The sequence below is a fragment of the Myripristis murdjan genome, chromosome 17, assembly GCF_902150065.1.
Source record: "Myripristis murdjan chromosome 17, fMyrMur1.1, whole genome shotgun sequence".
Classification (NCBI taxonomy): domain Eukaryota; kingdom Metazoa; phylum Chordata; class Actinopteri; order Holocentriformes; family Holocentridae; genus Myripristis; species Myripristis murdjan.
The window spans coordinates 28,703,265-28,722,107 of record NC_043996.1 but is presented as its reverse complement, the minus strand read 5'-3'; the positions used below and the strand labels follow the sequence as shown (position 1 = coordinate 28,722,107).

The window sequence follows — 18,843 nt, the reverse complement described above, 5'->3', positions numbered from 1 at the left end:
CTCAGGGCCACCGTAGTCGAGGGATACGGGGTCATGCAACGAAGAAGAGCAACAATCCTGAATGGTTTGTTTTTTGTTTTTTTTTTGTTTTTTAATGTCGGTCAGTGCAGACAGGAGGGACGAGAGGAGGAGAGGAAATCAGATTTCTAAGCAGCTTTTACTGTCATTTTTATTTTTACTGGATGAGGGAATTGAGTGCAACAGATTTTACTGTAGTCACGGTGCGGCAGGTAGAAACTGTGAACAGTCAGTAGGCGATGACGAGAAAACAAAGTGTGATATCCTGAGATAATGAGGTGATTAATCAGGTGATTAATTCATGATGTTTGCTCAGAGCAGATTTAGCCTGAATGTGCATCATCTTCCTGTATCAGGGTCTGAACTTCGTCACACTTGTTTTCCCTCCAGACAAAACTCCAGGGTTCGGTTTGGAAATGTGCTGAAACCCCCCTGTCAACAAGGCTGAGATTTACACACACACACACACACACACACACACACACACACACACGCAAACATCCATACCGATGCAATAATGGCAAACATACACACAGTCGACCTTTGACAGAGACACATGTAGGTATAAATCATAAATGCATGCACACACACACACACACAGATAAAGACCTCTCTAGTATGCACACACACACACACACACACATTGCCACTAACATACACAAAAATGCCAGTACACAAATCCAGCTCTCCTCTGAAATGCACACACACAGATGCAAGCCAAAGTGAGAGTACACACATACAGTTATCCTGTAACAGACACACACACACACACACACACACACACACACACACACACATCAGCCCTGTTGATTCCTCCCAGAGGACATTACAGCACATTGCGACAGCTAATCCAAACTAATCCAAACTATGACTCAGACGAACCTCCAGCGATAATAAAAAGGTTTCTTCAGAGACATTCGGCTCTCATTAGGCCTCAACAATGTTCAGTGTCCTTTCAGCTGCACCATGACTCAGCGCTGGCTTTTGATGACTCATGTTTTCAATACAGTGTGTGTGTGTGTGTGTCCCCCGGTGAAGTATTAGCTCCATTGACTGCTGTGAATTGACGGCGTTCGGCTCTGCTGCGTGTCCTCCTGTAAACTTCCTAATGCTGCTTGACAGGAAGATGAGGAGAATAAATCACAACAAGCCTCTCTTTCTCTTTCTCTTTCTCTCTCTCTTTCTCTCTCTCTGTCTCTCTCTCTGTCTCTCTCTCTCTCTCTCTCCGTGACTCGCGCTCCTCTGTTCGTTTTGGAAACTCAGAATCAGCTTCTTACAACAAACCAGCTGTTGGACTCACCGACTGACTGATTCTCCAACAAACAAAACAACAAATCTTAACCCTTTAATGTCTCACAAAGAGCCTGACGAGCTAATTATCTTATTCTTTAACTAGAGCTTGAACCAATAAACTAACAGACTAATTGGCTAATCTACGACAGCGTGGGGGGACAGGCGGTAATATTCCAAGAAAAAAACAACAGATGTTCTTTGAGATTAAAGTGGCAAATTTGTGAGAAAAAATCACAAATTTAAACACTCGAAAATTCTGAGACTTATGAAGTCACAAATTTTTGAGAAACAATTGCATATTTAATTAATATAATGAGCTAATTAACTGACTTACTAACAAATAATTACCCAAGTACCTAATCTATTCTTTGACGACTTTCTCATTACCAAGTTAACCAGGCAGCTAACTTTTTAATTACAGACTAAAGTAAAACGACAACAACAAAAACTTCAAAATTAAGTAGACTATAAACTAATGCTGTTTATAATTAACTGAATCTGCATTTAACATGTGCTAATAAATAAACAAAAAACTCATCTATTCTTTGACAAATCTCTCATCACAAATTACACAATCGACTAATTCTACCCAGACTAACAAATGATGATGTTAACAAATGAACAAATTAATTAATCGTCAAATTGAGAGCAAACCAGCTACCAAACTTTAATTAGGAACAAATTAAATGACTAAATTGCAAAATAATTAACTCTAACTCTAAGCTAAATAATTGTGTATTTTATTAACTACTTAACTAATTAACAGACTTGCTAATAACTAACCAAGTAACTAATCTATTCTCTACTTACTCTCTCATCGCAAATTAAACAATTAAGTAATTCTACCAAAACTAACAAATGATTTTATTAACAAACAACAAACTACAAAACACTGTTACTTAAAAAAAAGGTAAAAAAATAACAACATAATAACTGACACAATAATAGCTCAAAACGGCAAAAAACAAAATAAACAAACAGACAAATTACTGAATTACCTCAGATATTAGCAAACCTACCTGTCTAATTAACCAGCTGTATGACCGAGTGTAAAGTTTGCAGTGTTTTGGTGTTTCGGCGGCCAGGTGAGTCTTACCTTCCTGGTCAGTGGTACTTCTATCGGCACGGGGACGACCTCGGCCAGCAGGCAGCCGTAAAACGCCGTCATGAAGGCGGCGGGGTCGTTGTTGGGGAAGACCAGCGCCACCTGTGGACACGGAGGGAACATGCACATTGTTGACCCCATAACTCCAAGTTACACATCAGGGGCGTAACGGTTCAATAAATCCCACGGCTTGTATTGCCGTTTTTGGGTCATGATTTCGGTTTCAGTTCATATTCAGTTCAGTTCATATTTTTATCAATTTATTTAGAGTAAATAATGTTTAATTATGTTTAATTCTGTTGGCTAAAGGTGCTGAATGCACTGGTGACTCACATCGTGGTTTACAACACAAACTTGGAATTGGAAAAAAAAAAAAAAAAAAAGTTGTTCTTAAATTAAATCACCAGCTAGTGAATTGTAAATTGAATTGAAGCTTTGCCAAGCCAAAGATTCAAACCTCTAGTACGTATGGGTATGTGTGTGTGTATGTGTGTGTGTGTGTGTGTGTGTGTGTGTGTGTGTGTGTGTGTGTGTGTGTGATGAAAGATGATCACAGATATGACCTGCAGGAAAACAGAGAGATGTGGACGTTTGTTTCGGCGGCCGATGGCTCCAATCAGAAGACGAAAAAATAAATAAATCTTTCAGTGGGCATCTGGTCAACATCTCTCTCTCTCTCTCTCTCTCTCTCTCTCTCTCTCTCTCTCTCTCTCTGTCAGTGTCTCTCCATCACTCTGTGTAAATCTCTAAACCTCTAAACCCAGTGCTACCTCGCCGTCTCTCTTCTCTCTTCATTTTTCTTATCATTTTCAACATCAACATCACAAACTTCTCTCTCTCCCCCTTTCTCCCATTTTCCTCCAATCTCTCTCTCTCTCTTTATCTCTCTCTCTCTCTGTCGCTCTCTCTCTCCCTCTCCCAGTTGATCGTCCCTCTGCTCATTCTCCCCAGTCTGTCTCTTCCCTTTTCACTTTCACTTTAAATCAAAGAGCTTAACTGGCATGGTGAAGTTTTTCTTAAACTGTCAAAACAGCAGCAAGTATGAAAAAAAAAACAACCTCTAAATATAAAAGACAAGAAAAAACAGATAAAACAGATAATAAATCATAATAAGAGCAAAGTAAATAAAAATGTAAATGATCAATGAAGCAAAGACCAGGAACATTTAATCTAATAAACATCCTTCACTCCGTCTCTCTCTCTCTCTCTCTCTCTCTCTCTCTCTCTCTCTCTGTGTGTGTGTGACCATCTGTCTCTCGCCCTCTCTCTTTTTTCTGTCTGTTTTTTTCTGTCTGTCATATCACAGCTGATACCATCAACACCAAACTCTTTCATCTCTCTTGAGGGATGCAGCCAAATGTATGCACACACACACACACACACACACACACACACACACGATAGCACGTCCCATACTGCAGCTCACTGACGCATCACAAAATCTCTCTCCCGTGTAAAAAAAAAAAAAAAAAAAAACAACTGCACAAGTCAAGTTTACGTCTGAACAAACGCTGCGTTCAAGTTGCATGGGAAAAAAGAACATCAGAACAATCTGATGGCTCAAAACTGGACCTGGTTGTTTGAAGAGGATGATGGGAGTTTTCTGCAGAGTTTGGTTGCTTGTCATCAACATTTCTTTCTTTTTTTTTTTTTAATATGTGTGCACTGAGTACATGAACTGTTTCAGAGCTGTGACCACAAAATGATTTGAGTGATATTTCCTCAAGATTAAAAACAAAACTGAAGAAAAATCGTTCCCAAGTAGCGGGGTTTTCCGACTTTGTCGTGTTCTGGAGTTTCACATTCACTTTTATTAAAGGTGCAACACGTAAAACTGCTGAGGGTTGATTTAAGTTGATTTAACTGACCAAAAAAAAGTGGAATAAGCCCATGATTTATCACATAGAGACAACCTTAAATTTATGTGCTTTTTTCCATTTTTTAGTCAGTCTAAACGTCCTCGCTTAAATTGACCCCTGGCAATTCAGCACAGTGCACCTTGAGGCCACAAAAGCCCCATTTAAAGTAATTCTGCTTCACGGATCCTGATATAAAAGAATATTTTATTTTATGTTAAGCATTAAATAGTGTACATGTCAAACTGGTGGACAGACAAATAGATTCAAAGCGGTGAGACTCAAACGTAACATTAAAACAACTTGTGCATTTATTTTTCTAGTGAATGACATTAAAGTGAAATTAAAGCATTCCTCATTTTGCTAAGGACCCGATCGGAGCCCCTGAGGGACTCCTGGTGGTCCCTGGATCACGTTTTGAAATCCATCACCTAGGTTGCTTTTACAGCCCTAAAAAAAAAAAAAAACGCACGGCGCTTGTATCTATCATCTTTCCCACGGCATCTGAACGCAGCAGCGGCAGGTCCAAGATGTTTGTCTGAGCCGGCCGGCGGCGGCGCAGCAGCGTCTCTTATCTCCTGGTCGGCCATGTTGGCTCCAGCTTGGCTCCGGTTGCACGCGGTGAGTGATGATAACGGTGGACCCCGGCCTAAGTGCTGCTTAATAGCTCCCATATTGGAGTGAAGAGAGGGTCGTGGGGTTGAGGCTATAAGCTAAGTGCACCTTAGTGGACGGGACGGGGGGGTAATGATGCTTTAACGGGACTAATGTCGACATGGGCAGGTCGCACTGGACCGGCTCAGGTTTCACCAAGAAGAAGATAACGGCCAGAGTGGAGTGTGTTAAGGCTAAAATAAGGTTTCTGTGTTTGCTGCGGAGATTCAGCCGAGTCCGAGAGAACAACACCGTCATGCAGGTGGAGATAATACGGCGTTTGGTGGTGTAGCTTTTCTTATTTGAAGACGATTTAACGTCCCGTCCCATCTGGATATTCCCAGCAGCGACGATGGAGTTTGACAGCAGGAAATGTTGCATGGATTTTGAAAATGAAACTTCATGTCTCCATTTTTGAAGATGATTTTTTTTTTTTGGCATTTCAGCTTTATTTGACAGCCCCAGTAGAGACAGGGACAGGAAAGACAAGAGAGAAAGAGGGGATGTCATGCAGCAAAGACTCAACAAGTGGTACGCGCTCCACCACGTTGGCTACCAGGGCGCTCCTGCATTTTTAGGCAATTAAAAAAAAAAAAAAAATCAACTAGAGCAGCTCCAGATTCAAATGTCTCTACACACACAAAAGGAAAAAACAAAACAAAAAAAACATCTTTGAAGTCTTTGTTATATGAGCATGAAAGAAGCCGAGGAGCGACTGGAGCAGTTTGTTAACATCGGCGAGTTGAAAAATGAAAGTGCAAATATAGCTAAAAACATCCTAATCACGTCCAAAATGAAATCAGAAGACAAAAACAAGCAAAAATCGTTCATATAGAAGGTCTTCCAGGCAGAGCTGCTACTGAAAGTGATGAATGGGAATCAAGTGATGGGAGTCGTGGCCGTGTCAGGTCATCGTCTCCGCACTGAGCACGTGCAAGGACGCAAAGACACAACACAAACACCAAAAACATTATTTTCATGTGGACAAGAAAACAGTAAATGACAAAACCTTATCAGAAAGTAACTCCCAGAATGCACTGAACACCACAGACTGATGATAACGAACAGCAGAAGAGGGTCTGAAGGTGGAATGAATCCTCTAATCACTCAATTTTTGGCTTCATTTAGGGCTTTTTGTGGATATAAAGAGACTGTAAAGGCCATAAATAAACTTGAACTTGAAATTTCGAGGCGTTTCAACACTTGAACCACGTTTTTCCTTGATTCTCAACACCTTCCAGGGTCTGTAGGAACCCTGATATCGCTGCTGACCGACCGAAACCTTGTATCTCCATAAGATCTACTCATCAGAAGCTAAGAGTCTCATCACCAGACTGACAACTGTACATTTGTCAATTTATTTAATTCATTTGTAAAGGTTTAAGTTCCCCAAGGGTTGTGGAAATTTCTGAACCCACAGAGAAACACGTAAAATTAAAATTAAGCTAAAATATTAAAAAAATCTAAATTTGAAAAACAAGGTTTTCATCAGACAGGGACAAAATGTTCAAGTAACATTTGACCACAACTGTGTTTATTTTTTTGTTTCCCATAAATCTTACTGATTTATTAACTTTCACTGTTTCATGTTTTCATGGATTTCATGTGTCTCCAGGGGTTGGGAAATTTTTATATCCCTTGGCCTGTCGCTTAGATATTTTATGGCCATCTATATCTTATGAAACATTTTAGAAATCAGTGATATAATAATAAAAAATGCATGGCCATCAATGTGGAAATCAAGCTGTTTTTTTCCCCTAATGCCTCAAAGGTCAAAGCCACATCGACAGATCCATATTTTATTCTTCGCCAGGCACCTGAAAGCTTTCCTGAGAGGGCTTTTTGTTTTGCGACGCCGACTTACATCACCTGTAATGTGTTTCCATAATTACAACACCTCCTGTATCACTTCCCTGTGTAATTAGGTCTGTTTTTAGCAGCGCTTCCGCCGTCAACCTGCAGAGCGCTCACTCAATAAAACTCATTTCTGTAATCATCATGCACGACCGATTCCCCCGCCGAAACAAAAACCAAAAAAAAAAAAAAAAAAAAAACACTTCTAATTCTTCCTCGTGCAATTTATTGTAGCTCCAATAAAACTGCGAGACAGACTCGTTTCTACTTCACAGCGAGTGGGGAGAAAGAGGAGTTGTACGGTAATTAAAACACACACCCTTCCGGCTGAGATAAAACAAAACACACACACACACACACACACAGGCGCGGTGCCAGTCCTGATTCAGTTTCCAGGCGAGTCGGGAAATAAAGCGAGTCAGATGAAAGAGGGAACAGAGACGCCGAGGTATCAAATGGCAGCAGGAACATGTGGGTCTATCCCGAAGCCTATTCCTCTTCATTATGATCCGTTGTTCCCGTTCCTGACTGGAGGCGCGCGGCTCGCCGGGTAAAGAGGTTCAGGAACTTCACGTGATGATTACGCCGACAGGAGGGGATGGACAACATGTGTGCGCCGGGACGAAACCCATTTCTGAAGCATTAAGTCATGTTTCACCTTTGTTTTCCCTCTCGGGGGAAGATGTTGTTGAGCGCACATTCCTTTTTTTTTTTTACAGCAACGCTCTGCTTCACAGGGATCCAGTCACACCCATTCAACCTGGTCGTGCAAACACAGTCTACTGTCTGTTTGGGGGGTTGAATGCCTTGCTGAAAGGCACTCCAACAAAAGAGCGAGAGAGGAGTTTAACCTTCAAGCTACCTTGAATGCAAAACGTCCCCACGGGAAACAAACAAAACGTGGACGTGCTGACAAACACTAATCGTGTTAAACCACAGAGACGGGGCTTAGGGTGCTGCATGAACATGAGCCACGGGGTTCAACGCCTTGCTCAAAGGCACTTAAGAATTTTATTCAACTTTCACTCTCTCCACCCAGATTTTCCCAGCGGGTTTGGGAATCCAAGAAGAAACTCACTCACACAGAACTCAGAGCATGACCTGAAGTAGGCGGTTCACTTGAGCACAACGCCATCATGGAGCAGTTGGGGGTTCGGGGCCTTGCTCATGGGCACTTCAGCTGATGTTGAGGGAGGGAGAAAGTGCTGCTCATTCAATCTCCCGTCCATATTTTTCCTGCCAGTCCAGGGGATCTGGTGTTTTCAGACGAGGAGCGACTGAAGCACCTAAAGACTCTGTTTTCAATGAGAGGCGAGCGGGCAGGTGGGCAGGTGCCGGCAACCCATCAGGCTGAACGACAAGCAGGCGCAATCCGGCAAACTGTCGGTGTGGTGCTCATCTCACACACACACACACACACACACACACACACACACACACACACACACACCCGCTGCCAGAATTGAATCATCTTGAACTTTTTTCTACACGATGTGCAACGGTCACCCAGGAAACTTTATGCAATTTCAATTTCAACGGTTGTAGTTACGGTTAAGATTAAAAACCTTCAATTATACCTATTTGAGAAGATAAATACAAAGTTTTATTGAGCTATATTAATATTTGGGCATAAAGATTGTTAACTTCAGGCAGGAACAAGCTGGGGTTCTGGTGAACTCACCCGGTCTCCAGGCCTGACCAGCGGCTCCTGTTTGGTTCCCAGTTTGTGCAGCAGGTTGTAGGCCACCTTCATACTTCTGGACCACAGTTTACCTGCCAGAGGACACACAGCGTTAAAAACACACACCATCAGCACAGCTCACGGCAAACCGTGCATGCAAAACGCTTGAAACGACCAAATTCAAGTCAAAGTTATCGTTCATGAAATTTTTTTCCTGCTGGAGATGTAGGTTTTTTGTGCCACATATGAAAATAATCAACTAATTTCTTTAACTCTCAAACATGTCATATCACAATGATGATTTAGTAAAACAATAATGACAAATACTCATTGTCAGTAATAGGAAATACTCATTATGCATCAGTACTCTGTGTAAATGTTTTTTTGATTGCTGTGTTTTACTATATAGCCGACTGGGACAATACTTTACAAAAACATAAATGCAACATGAAACAATTTCAAAGGCTTATTTAGCTGTTTGTATAAGAAAATCAATAGTTTGAAAGCAACTTGTGGTGAAAAAATTAATAAACTTTTGTGGAAAAACGATGACGTTCTGTAATATCAGCTCATGAAACATGGAACCCAATCCGTTTATATTTTTGTTCAGCATAAATAAAGCTGACATGACAGAAATGTACGGACAAAATCAAAGTCTTGTTTTATGTTTGAGCCTCCATGTGCAAAAAATTACTGCGCCCACATGACATTCAATGTCAGATGTCACCTTGCAGCTCTCAAATATTTGAGGTGTGATTGATTTATGCCGCCGGCGCGCCCAGCGGGTGGGTTTTTGTTCTGTGTGTAGATGATTACACAGATTCCATTACAGCGAGCGAACAGAGCACGCCTCATGAATCTGAGGTAACCGGAGCCGTGCACAGCGGTGCTTTACATTCACCACAAAGACTTTCAGAAGAAAAACAGAACCGCAGCACATCACAGATAAAGATTTAGCCCTGATTTCTTGCTTTTCAGCGATAAATGTAAGACGGAGAGTGAAGCCAAAAAACTTTGCTCCAACTTGGGAAACATTTCAGCTTCACACGGGGGAACTTGTCAAAATAAATGTTACTTTTAGCATCTGCCTGCAGAAAATAAAGGTAAACACTGCTATCAAACTGCACCATCGATTTCATTTTCCCCGGGTTCGCTCCTTTCATTAACGCCATTACTCACAACAATGGATTCTATTTCCATCCACTGTTGTTTTCCCTAATTCAGTCTCACAGATGCAGATATTATGCATGACCAGTCAAGCGTGAATTCCTTATTGTTTTGTAAGCTAAATGAAGCCTTGTGATATTTGTCAGGATTAATGAATTGGAGAGAAAGGAGGAGCTCTGGGCGCCTTGAGGGAAAGCGAGCCTGCTGGAAGGAAATGAGACAGTACAGAGAGTTTCCTCCTCGTCAGAGCAGAAGTGACAGGTTACAGTAGGTGTGACTGCACTTTGATTAAAGAAAAAAAGACTTCAAAAACAATTAAAAAAGCCACACCAGTTGTGATGAGGATCAAATGACTTTGAAAAAAAAAGAAAAAACAGAATGAAGTTGGATTTTTTTTTCTCCACCTGGACTTCAGTAGAGCTGCCAGAGGAGCTTAGAGAGCAATAAATGCCTAAAATCTGCCTAGCAACTACTTATCCGCTTTGATGTGGTGTTTGGGGGTTTCCACAGAATATTTCCTCGCAAAAGACTTGACAGTTTATGGTCAGACTGAGGCACAATTATCGAAATAAGTAACAATTAATGTCACTAAAACAGAGGACGATTCGTTTCTTATAGATGTGGTTTTCCTCTCTTTTTGCTTTTTGTTATGTATTTGACCGTTTCATTTTGTTTTCACTGTAGGTTACAATTCTTGTTTCCTATGTAGATTCATTTAACTTTATTTACTTATTTACTGTTCTTTATTTGGCTTCTTTGTCTCTTTTTGCATCCTCGATGCAGTGATTTTGACTATTTCTTGTTTTTATTGTTGCTGTTTTTGTGTGGAAGATTAGCAGCTACTCTCTGGAAGCTAATGGGCATCCAAATAAAGAACAACGAATAAAGAATAAACCAAATACTGCTTACATGCTCCATTTAAATCTATTAAAATGTAGTGTAAATGATCAAAACGCTGCACTGTACTACACTGAGGTATAAACTCAATGATTTCAAGATTGTCGTTATGAGATTGGTCACTCAATAATTTGAAAAAATAAAGACAATTTTTTAGTATAGATTGATAAAAAGTCACTCTTTTGAGAATATTCTAATAGTAACTTCACCATTTCCAAGAATTACACTCTTGCCTTATATTGTTTTTGTCGAAATATTCTTCATATTTCAAATTGTTACTGTGTGTTTAATGAGCTTTAGTGGTTGTGGTCAGCTTTCTTCAAAAAGTTTCATATCCCTGCTCTGAAGGGAAAACGGCTGATTTCCTTCCTTCAGTATTTCTAAAACATATTTCTAAGACATCAGGGTTTCAGTCTGTAAAAGTGTCACCGTTTTCCCAACCGAGGACTTGAATTACCGACAGCACAGCTCACAGACTTTCTTTTAACTTGTGTAAGTGAACGTGTCAGATTTTCCAGATGGCAGACGGTTCGTTTTGGAGCGTGTTCATGTGTCGTCGTGTGCTGTTCGCAGCCACGTGCTGCTGACTGCAGCCTGATTCACCCGGAGGAGACCGAGCAACATGGAGACCAACAGAGACTGATCCGAAACCACGATGCCACCCAGAACCAGCTGTGCGGTTCACTCGGTGTCGCGTCTGCTGGTGCTGGGCGTCAAGGGGAAGGGAGTATAACTGTTAGTTCACACCGCAAAAAAAAAGCATGATCAGCTCATCAAAATCCAAAGTTCATTCATTTGTCATAAAGCTGAGCAAGCAGAGGAACTCAACTTTCTCTGTCGCCTGTCAGATTTCCACGTTTCCTCGTCTTCCTGTTGGTTTCAGGACCAAGAAGCCGATTCCTGCCATTCAAAGCTTCCCACTTCTCTAAAAATGTATTTTGTAAAAACAAGAATTTAAGTCTCAAAAGAGAGTATGAAGAACGGTTGCATCTGGTGCTGAAATGACAAAAAAGTGATCATTGTTCATCTTTTGATTCTCAGGGTCCTCTCTTACACCCGACGCAAAGTGGCACCGAGCGCAAAGCAGGTGCCTTTTCTAGTTTCCAGGTGGCTCAGGTGTCATTTCCCAGTCCAGCGTCCACGTTGTGGAAACAGCAAAGTGTCTTGTGTCCCTCTGAGCTCCATGTGTGTGTTGCTCTTAAAATGAACTGAGCTCAGCTGCAGTGTTGCTGCGTTGCTGTCTGAAGGCTGAAAGTGACTGAGCAGCAAACAGCAGCTCTGAGGTCAGTGCTGCAGGTCTCTCTGCTCTCTGAAGCTCATGATCAGACAGTGATGGTGGCCTCCATAGGGGGCGCCGGTGAGCGTCTGCTCTGCTTGTCCCACACACAGGGACGCTGCTTCACCTCAGGGAGCTCAGATGGAGTCCTGATCTGCTCGGGAGCTTTCACTCCGTCTCCTTCCTTCTTACCTGGAGAATCCCCCATTAGAACAGCAGCCCACCAAGGTGAGACACACCTGGCTGTTAAAGGGGACGGGAGACGGCGTTCTGATTGGTTTACTGCATGCATTGGTTCACTTTTGCTGTTTTAACAGCAAAAGTGGACTTGGACTCGCCCTGAATGCACTTGTGCCGTGCTCTGCAAAAAATCCAAGTATTTGCTGATTCCAGCATCACTAAGATGCTAACATTGTCCCTCTTTTCTCCATTTGTATCTTTATAGATTTGATATTCAGACTAAGACAGGAAGACTCTGCTAACATGTGACAGGCATTATTTTTTAACAACATCAACATCATTTCTAGATTGATGACTATTAAAATAACTGCTACTTGCAGTCGTAAGCGTTTGAACTTGAAATGTGAACTGGGTTTGGTTGGAGTTTCAGATGAGCGCAGGCTGTTTGCTCCATAACCGCCTGAGACGGAGACGGCGTTCCCGCTGTGCTGCTGCATCAGCAGGAACGTCTTCAGGCTCATAATGTAAAGAGGAAATCAAAACTCATCACAGAGCTGCATCAGTGTAGAAAAGGAAGACCATTACTGCTGAATAGCATTATAGTTCCTCAGTGTCCAAAACAAATAAAACATTGTTCAACAAATGTTGATTTTTCTTATGTTTTATCCAGCTAAAACAGCCTGGGATCAAACTGACTGCAGAGAAACACTCATGTGAATAAAAACAGGACATTGAAAACATATCGTCACGTAAACTTCCTGTTTATCCAGTTAATTACCCATTAAATTAGGAAAAGTCATTCAAGTTAGTAGAAGTTAGAAGTAGTAGTTAGAAGTTAGAAGTTAAAAAAGAGATGTTAAACATGTATTTAGACATGTTAAATACTGAATGTGGTAAACAGGAGGGTGAACAATTAAAACTGACATGGTGATATGTTGTCAATGCCCTGTACACATTTGGTACACATAAGTGTTTCTATGGGTTAACTTTGGCTCATTAGCTAATCGTTAGCTTGTACATTAGCTGGTTAGCTCATTGGCTAATCGTTGGCTTGTTAGTTAATCATTAGCTCGTTAGCTAAGTGAAAGTTAGCTTCTTAAAAAACGCTGATGAAGGCTCTTGGAGCTGAAACGTGTTGGTCAGCAGCCAGGCTTTTAAATCATACTTGGCCATGAAATAATAAAGGCTTTTTAATATTTTTCGGAGGATCAGCGTGCCTTGGATGTTTTTTTGAGTTGGCTGATCATATTCTGCAAAGGATGTTTGTTTAAAAAGGAAATGAAAAATTTTAAACTTTATTTTCCAAATTCTGGTTTTGCTTGGCCTTGGGTTTGAACTCCGTGTGTTTGACCCGTCCCCCGGCCCGCCTGCATCCTTTCACTTCCTTTAAACGACGTCACGTTTCTGCTCGTTCACGAAATCAAGCATTTTTCACACCTCGGCGATGCAACACGTGACACTGACACGCTTTCCCATGGTGCACCTAGGGATGCTAACTGGTGGCCGTTTGACCGGTTGTTGAGCGTTTGAACTTTAACCGAATAATCTTGTCGGTTAATTTTAAGGCCGAACGTGTCGTCGCCGACACAAATGCACGTTATATTGTCAATACCGTAACTTCCGTAAAGTTTGCTCTATCGAAAAAATTCCAACTGTTCCTGAAAGCTAAGCAGTTGCTCATGAACCCACATACAGTTTAATACGGTAAACATGACAGGACGCTCTGCCGGGCTTGGATTACGTCATCATGCTCAGAGCACAGCTCGGTAGAGACAGACCAGAGAAGCGAGCCAAGCTTTTTGACATTTTTTCATGTCACGTCGGGGGCGGCACGAGCGCCAAAAAAAAAAAAAAAAAAAAATCATCAGCGCTGCAAAGCAGTTTTCTATTACCGTATTCATCCGAATGTAAGACGATATTTTTTTCCAGGGCATTTTCCATTGAAAATGCCCTGAAAAATGGGGCATCCCTGTCTGCAAACTTTACAGACAGTCAAATAATATTCTCGGTTAACCGAAATAAACCGATTAATGAGGGCCGGTGGTCGACCAAGAAAATTTTCCATTTTCGCCATCCCTAGATGCACCAGGGGGTCGGTTGCACACTTCGTCTTGATACTCGGCTGCGTGCTCCAGAGTTTTTTGCTTTGTGTTGTCGCACCTGGCAGAGCGCCTTCACCTGCACAGACTGAGCACTCAGCAGCCAGACATCGTGCCCGGCCCGGGTCGGAGCGCAGGGTCCACTGAGGCAGTTTGGAGCGCCTGGTTCAAGAGCACTTTGGCAGTCGGAGTGGGTGGGCACCGTCCTCCAGCTGGATAACATCCTCCACCTCCTCCTTTCACACGTCCGGAAGAGAAATTTCCTCTCTGGCTTATTAAAACGAGGAACGAGTGCTCGCTGCCATATTGCCGAAGAGAGTCCAAATCAAAAAGCTGCGGGTCCAAATCTAATCCGAGGCGCACATGTTTCTGCGCAGAGCCAGGATCCGCCTCTTCAGGACGGGGCTGGTAAACCCACCCGCATCAAGACTCATCTCTTGTACATAGTGGAGAGGAGAAATAATACCGTCTTAATCCGCTGTCTCGCATTCAACAGAAGGGACACTTCAGTTCCAAAATGAGATATCCGACGTTTGAGACACAGTGACGGCGACTCCTCCAAAAAAAAAAAAAAAAAAAAAAAAAGGACTGGAAGAAGAACGCCGAGACTAATTCTGTTTCTTTTTGAATCAAAGTCAGTCACATGTTGTTGTGACAAGAGGATGACACATTTACAGACCCAGCAGTTGATATTTCAGAGATAATGAATGAGAAGACTTCATTTAATAACCGTTTTTCCAAATGACTTCTTCTTCTTTAAGGTTTGAGGCAACTTAATAAAAACACGGCTCTAATCTTTCCAATATTAGAGTCAGCGTTCCCATTTTATATCATACATGAGTTTTGCCATAACGTCTCTCGACTAAAATGTTAAATTTCCATGACTTATATAAATGTATCATGAGGTTTTTTTTTCTCTCCTCCCTTGATTAAATTTTTAAACATAGCTCAGATTCAGAGGTCTTATTAAATTTTATTATTCTGTTTTATTCTGCAGGGGAAGTGAACAGAGCGTGAACACAATGGAAAATAAATATTGCATTTGGGTGAATAACTACATGTTAAGCTTTTTTTTTTTTTTTTTTTTTTTTAACACTGCGGCTGACAAAACTGCATGATCGTCTGTGACTTGTGCCACGAATGTAATAATTTCCCTGACGTTTCCTGTTTGACGTTCCTTGTTTTACCTCCGGAGACAGATGGCACCGAGCTTCAGGGATAATGAAGGTTTCAAAAGCAGCAATATGACATTTAATCAGGATGCGATGATAACCTGACACGATAAAAACACGGTCAAAAGGCAACGTCTCACCGTTCAAGTCAGGTTCGTTCATAGAAGCACCTTCAACGTGTGGGAGGCCAGTGGGTTTTAGAGATCTTTGACCAACACGGACAAAGACAAAACCTGGATTAAATTAAGGTTTATTTATTAAGTTTAGGTTGCATCTCACTAGTTAAAAAAATAAGCAGGGTTTAATTTTAATCTTAAAATCTTAATTTCTGTGTTAGTTTAACTCATCAGTAAACCCAGATTAACTTCATGTCCATTGCTGCATTATTAAACACTGATAATTGAATGTAGATTAGGGGTTAAATCTAAAGCTAAACCACATCAATATGGCAGCTTCAAGTGGACTGAGCAACATGAAAGAGTGAAGCATGGTGCTAAATATTTACACCAATTGCATGAACGTGTTCTCAAAATTAGAGATACAAAAACTTGCAACTGTGGCTGCAAAATAACAGTTTTCAATAGTTTAAACAGTTACTTATATAGCGTTACGATGTACGTTTCTTTGTTTTTATAGCCAGCTGACTTTGCTCTCTGTCCTGTCTTGGGAATAGTTCATGTTTTGCTAAATCAGATTTAATCTCATTTGGTGGGTAAACTTCATGAATCACAGATTATATTATTAATTGATTTTTTTCTGACATATTATCTCAAATCCATGTGGCACAAAGAGTGTAAATAAGACCGCTTTGGAGTCGCTGTAGGGTTTGTTTTTTTTTTAAACTTTGACGGAGCTAGGCTAACGACTCCCATAGACTTCAAGTCTTTATGCTAAGCTAACATGAAATGCTACCCATGAGGTGAGGATGGTGTCCAACATCTTGTCTCAGTCTGCGGAAGACAATAAAAGGAAATTTTGCCCGAAACATTGGAGTGTTCCTTTAAAACGCAGTTCCAGTCATTTAAAGTTTAGATTTAGTGAACTCTGATTACTGTTAATCCCAGTTTAATTTAATCCTTAGTGGTTCAACCTAAGAGAATGACTCACCACTGAGGAGCGGGGAAATGTAGTTGTGGCTTTTTACACTTTGAAGATCTATCAGCACCGGCTCGTATAGAAACATATGGCGAGACATTTTTGAAAGAAGGGATGTTTTGATTCTGAAGTTCAAATCTGCTGTCAAGTGCCGCTTCTTGACTTTTCTGATGTTTTTTTTTATAGAAAAAAGGGACACAAAAACAAATGTAAAACATGGATAATAAAAGAGAGAGATGGAAGAAGTACACGAGTGTGTGTGTGTGTGTGTGTGTGTGTGTGTGTGTGTGCCTCTGCATGCCCACACCGTCCTACTCGAGCTCAGAGGAAATGCTGGGGATCCTTATCACAGTAATGTGATTTCTTCGCTAAATAACATTAGGCATGCTGTTTTCTGTGGATTAAACCTCCTCCACAAACTCTGCGTTGCGGTGCGAGAGGAGAGGAAACTTTTTATTTATTTATTTATTTATTTATTTATTTTTTAAAGAACAGAAATATTTCCACGCTGCCAATTAGACGGGGGTTATCTGCAGTGCAGCGTGGAGAGAGGTAACTGTGGGGACACGCAGGGAGAGGGAGAGAGTTCGCGATCATGAATTCTCTCTGTTCTCCGGGGGCGGATGACGGCCTGACAGGAAGAAACAAAACAAGTTTGTCCTTGTCGGCCGACATCAAAGAGGAGACACGGCGGGAGTGAGAGATAAAACCAGATAGAGAGGCAGAGAGAGAGAGAGAGGATGATGTCAGGCGAAACAGAGATGGAGATTCAGATTCAGATTCAGCACTGCACACCAGTTTACACACACACACACACACACACAGAGAGAAACACACACACCATCTCACCCATTTTCTTGTCTCTGTGTTGAAGGCTCCTGAGCGCTGGCTGAGGACATTTCACAGTCTGGTGAGCGCTCATATCTCCCCATCATCGGCTGCTAGCTCACTCCTCACAAGCCAGTGTGTTAATGTACACACCCGCGCGCGCGCACACACACACACATACACGCACACACACTGCATGCCTATTTGAAGAAAGTTGGCACTCCGGGGGATAAAGTTGCAATCCTATTCCCGCTACAGACCTCTAAAGTGTTGCTGTCATTTCGTGGCTCTTTGGATCACTTCTGGATCTTTTTTTTTTTTTTAATTTTGTTTTTTGTTTTTTGACCTTTAGCTAAAAAAAAAAAAAAAAAAAAAAGGGGACAGGGTTTTTGGATCCTGTAAACCACAGCCTGAACGGAGCCAGGCAAGAATACAAATGGACCGAGCCTTTGTGGGTCTTCATTTCACAGCAAATCTGCGATTATTTCCGGGTGGTTCACGTTGCCAAGGCAACAGCTGTACACGTTCAACTGATGTTCAACACACACGTCCGAGGAATGAAAAATGGCAGAGTAGAAACTGTTTCAGTGACGTACGCTGCAGTGTCGGCCTGCCTTCAGCTATTATCTAGTCTTGTTTAAAGAGCTTCAAAATCCACATCAACCAGAGACCCCATGAAGTGGACTCTTACTTTCTTGATTTGATGAATTTCCCGTTGAAACAGGAAGTTTGGCCGGGACACGGTGCAGGGAAGGATCCGTCACAGGTGCAAACCAACAGGACCTCAGTTTGGCAGAGAAACACACTTTTATTTTGAAGGGATGAGGTGGAGGAGACAGGATGTTTGTGAGGGTTTTACTGCTTTAAATTTGAATTTACGCCCAGCAGTGCAGGATGATGTCACTGTTTAAATACTTTTACAGGAAGTAGAGGTCCTGTGAGGTCACTTCATGGGGACTTTAGAGGTGGAGTAGGCAATTCTGGAGAGAGATTGTTGATATTTGAAATCAACAGTCAGAGTCGCTGACTCCTCCTGTAATCTAGAAAGTAATAACAAAGCAATCATCAAAGTGACAAATGTCAGTGTCATTTCTATTGAACGTCGTTTAAAAGACAAATATTTTAGGCCAGAATGGATCCAGAATCCTGTGTTTGGAAACAAAATTTATGTCCCACTTTGCAGGTTTGGAGCAATCTTTGTGTGTGTGTGTGTGTGTGTGTTTGAGCCTCTATGCTTGTACATTCTAATATAAAGTCCATCTTACAAATGTGTGCGTGTGTGTGTGTGTGTGTGTGTCTGGGGTCCTCTCGGTGTCATTTCATTCTCTCCGCTGTACAGCAGGGAGGTGTGACTCGAAATTCATAAGGACCGGAGAGGCGCGGCGCTCGTCACTGCGGCTAAATCACTTCACACCCTCCGGACCCGAAGCCATTTTCTGCTCTGCCATTTGGGAGATGAATAACTCGCGTCTGTCGCCTTCAGCCGCCGAACAAAAGAGCTCATTCCAGTTTGGTTGTAGACTTAAAATGCGGCACTGAATGTGGAGTGAGGACACGGGTCGAGGGCTGTTTTCTGACGCCGCTCTGAAGGCGTTTAGGGAGCGGGGACACGAGGTGGCAGATACAGGCTTTGTATTGATTCTCATTATTTCTGCGGCGGTGTGTTTT

General features: G+C 41.8%; 1 protein-coding gene across 5 annotated transcripts in view; it reads right to left on the bottom strand.

Moving 5' to 3' along the window:
- dip2cb (disco-interacting protein 2 homolog Cb) overlaps positions 1-18,843 on the bottom strand; it is a 283,750-nt gene that overhangs the window by 63,664 nt on the left and 201,243 nt on the right. For all 5 annotated transcript variants that reach the window (XM_030075067.1, XM_030075070.1, XM_030075068.1 and 2 more), the window contains exons 9-10: positions 8,462-8,553; positions 2,408-2,518 (exon numbers count right to left, since the gene is read on the bottom strand). In XM_030075067.1, coding sequence (XP_029930927.1) covers positions 2,408-2,518; positions 8,462-8,553 — 203 coding nt within the window. The remainder of the gene's footprint in view (positions 1-2,407; positions 2,519-8,461; positions 8,554-18,843) is intronic.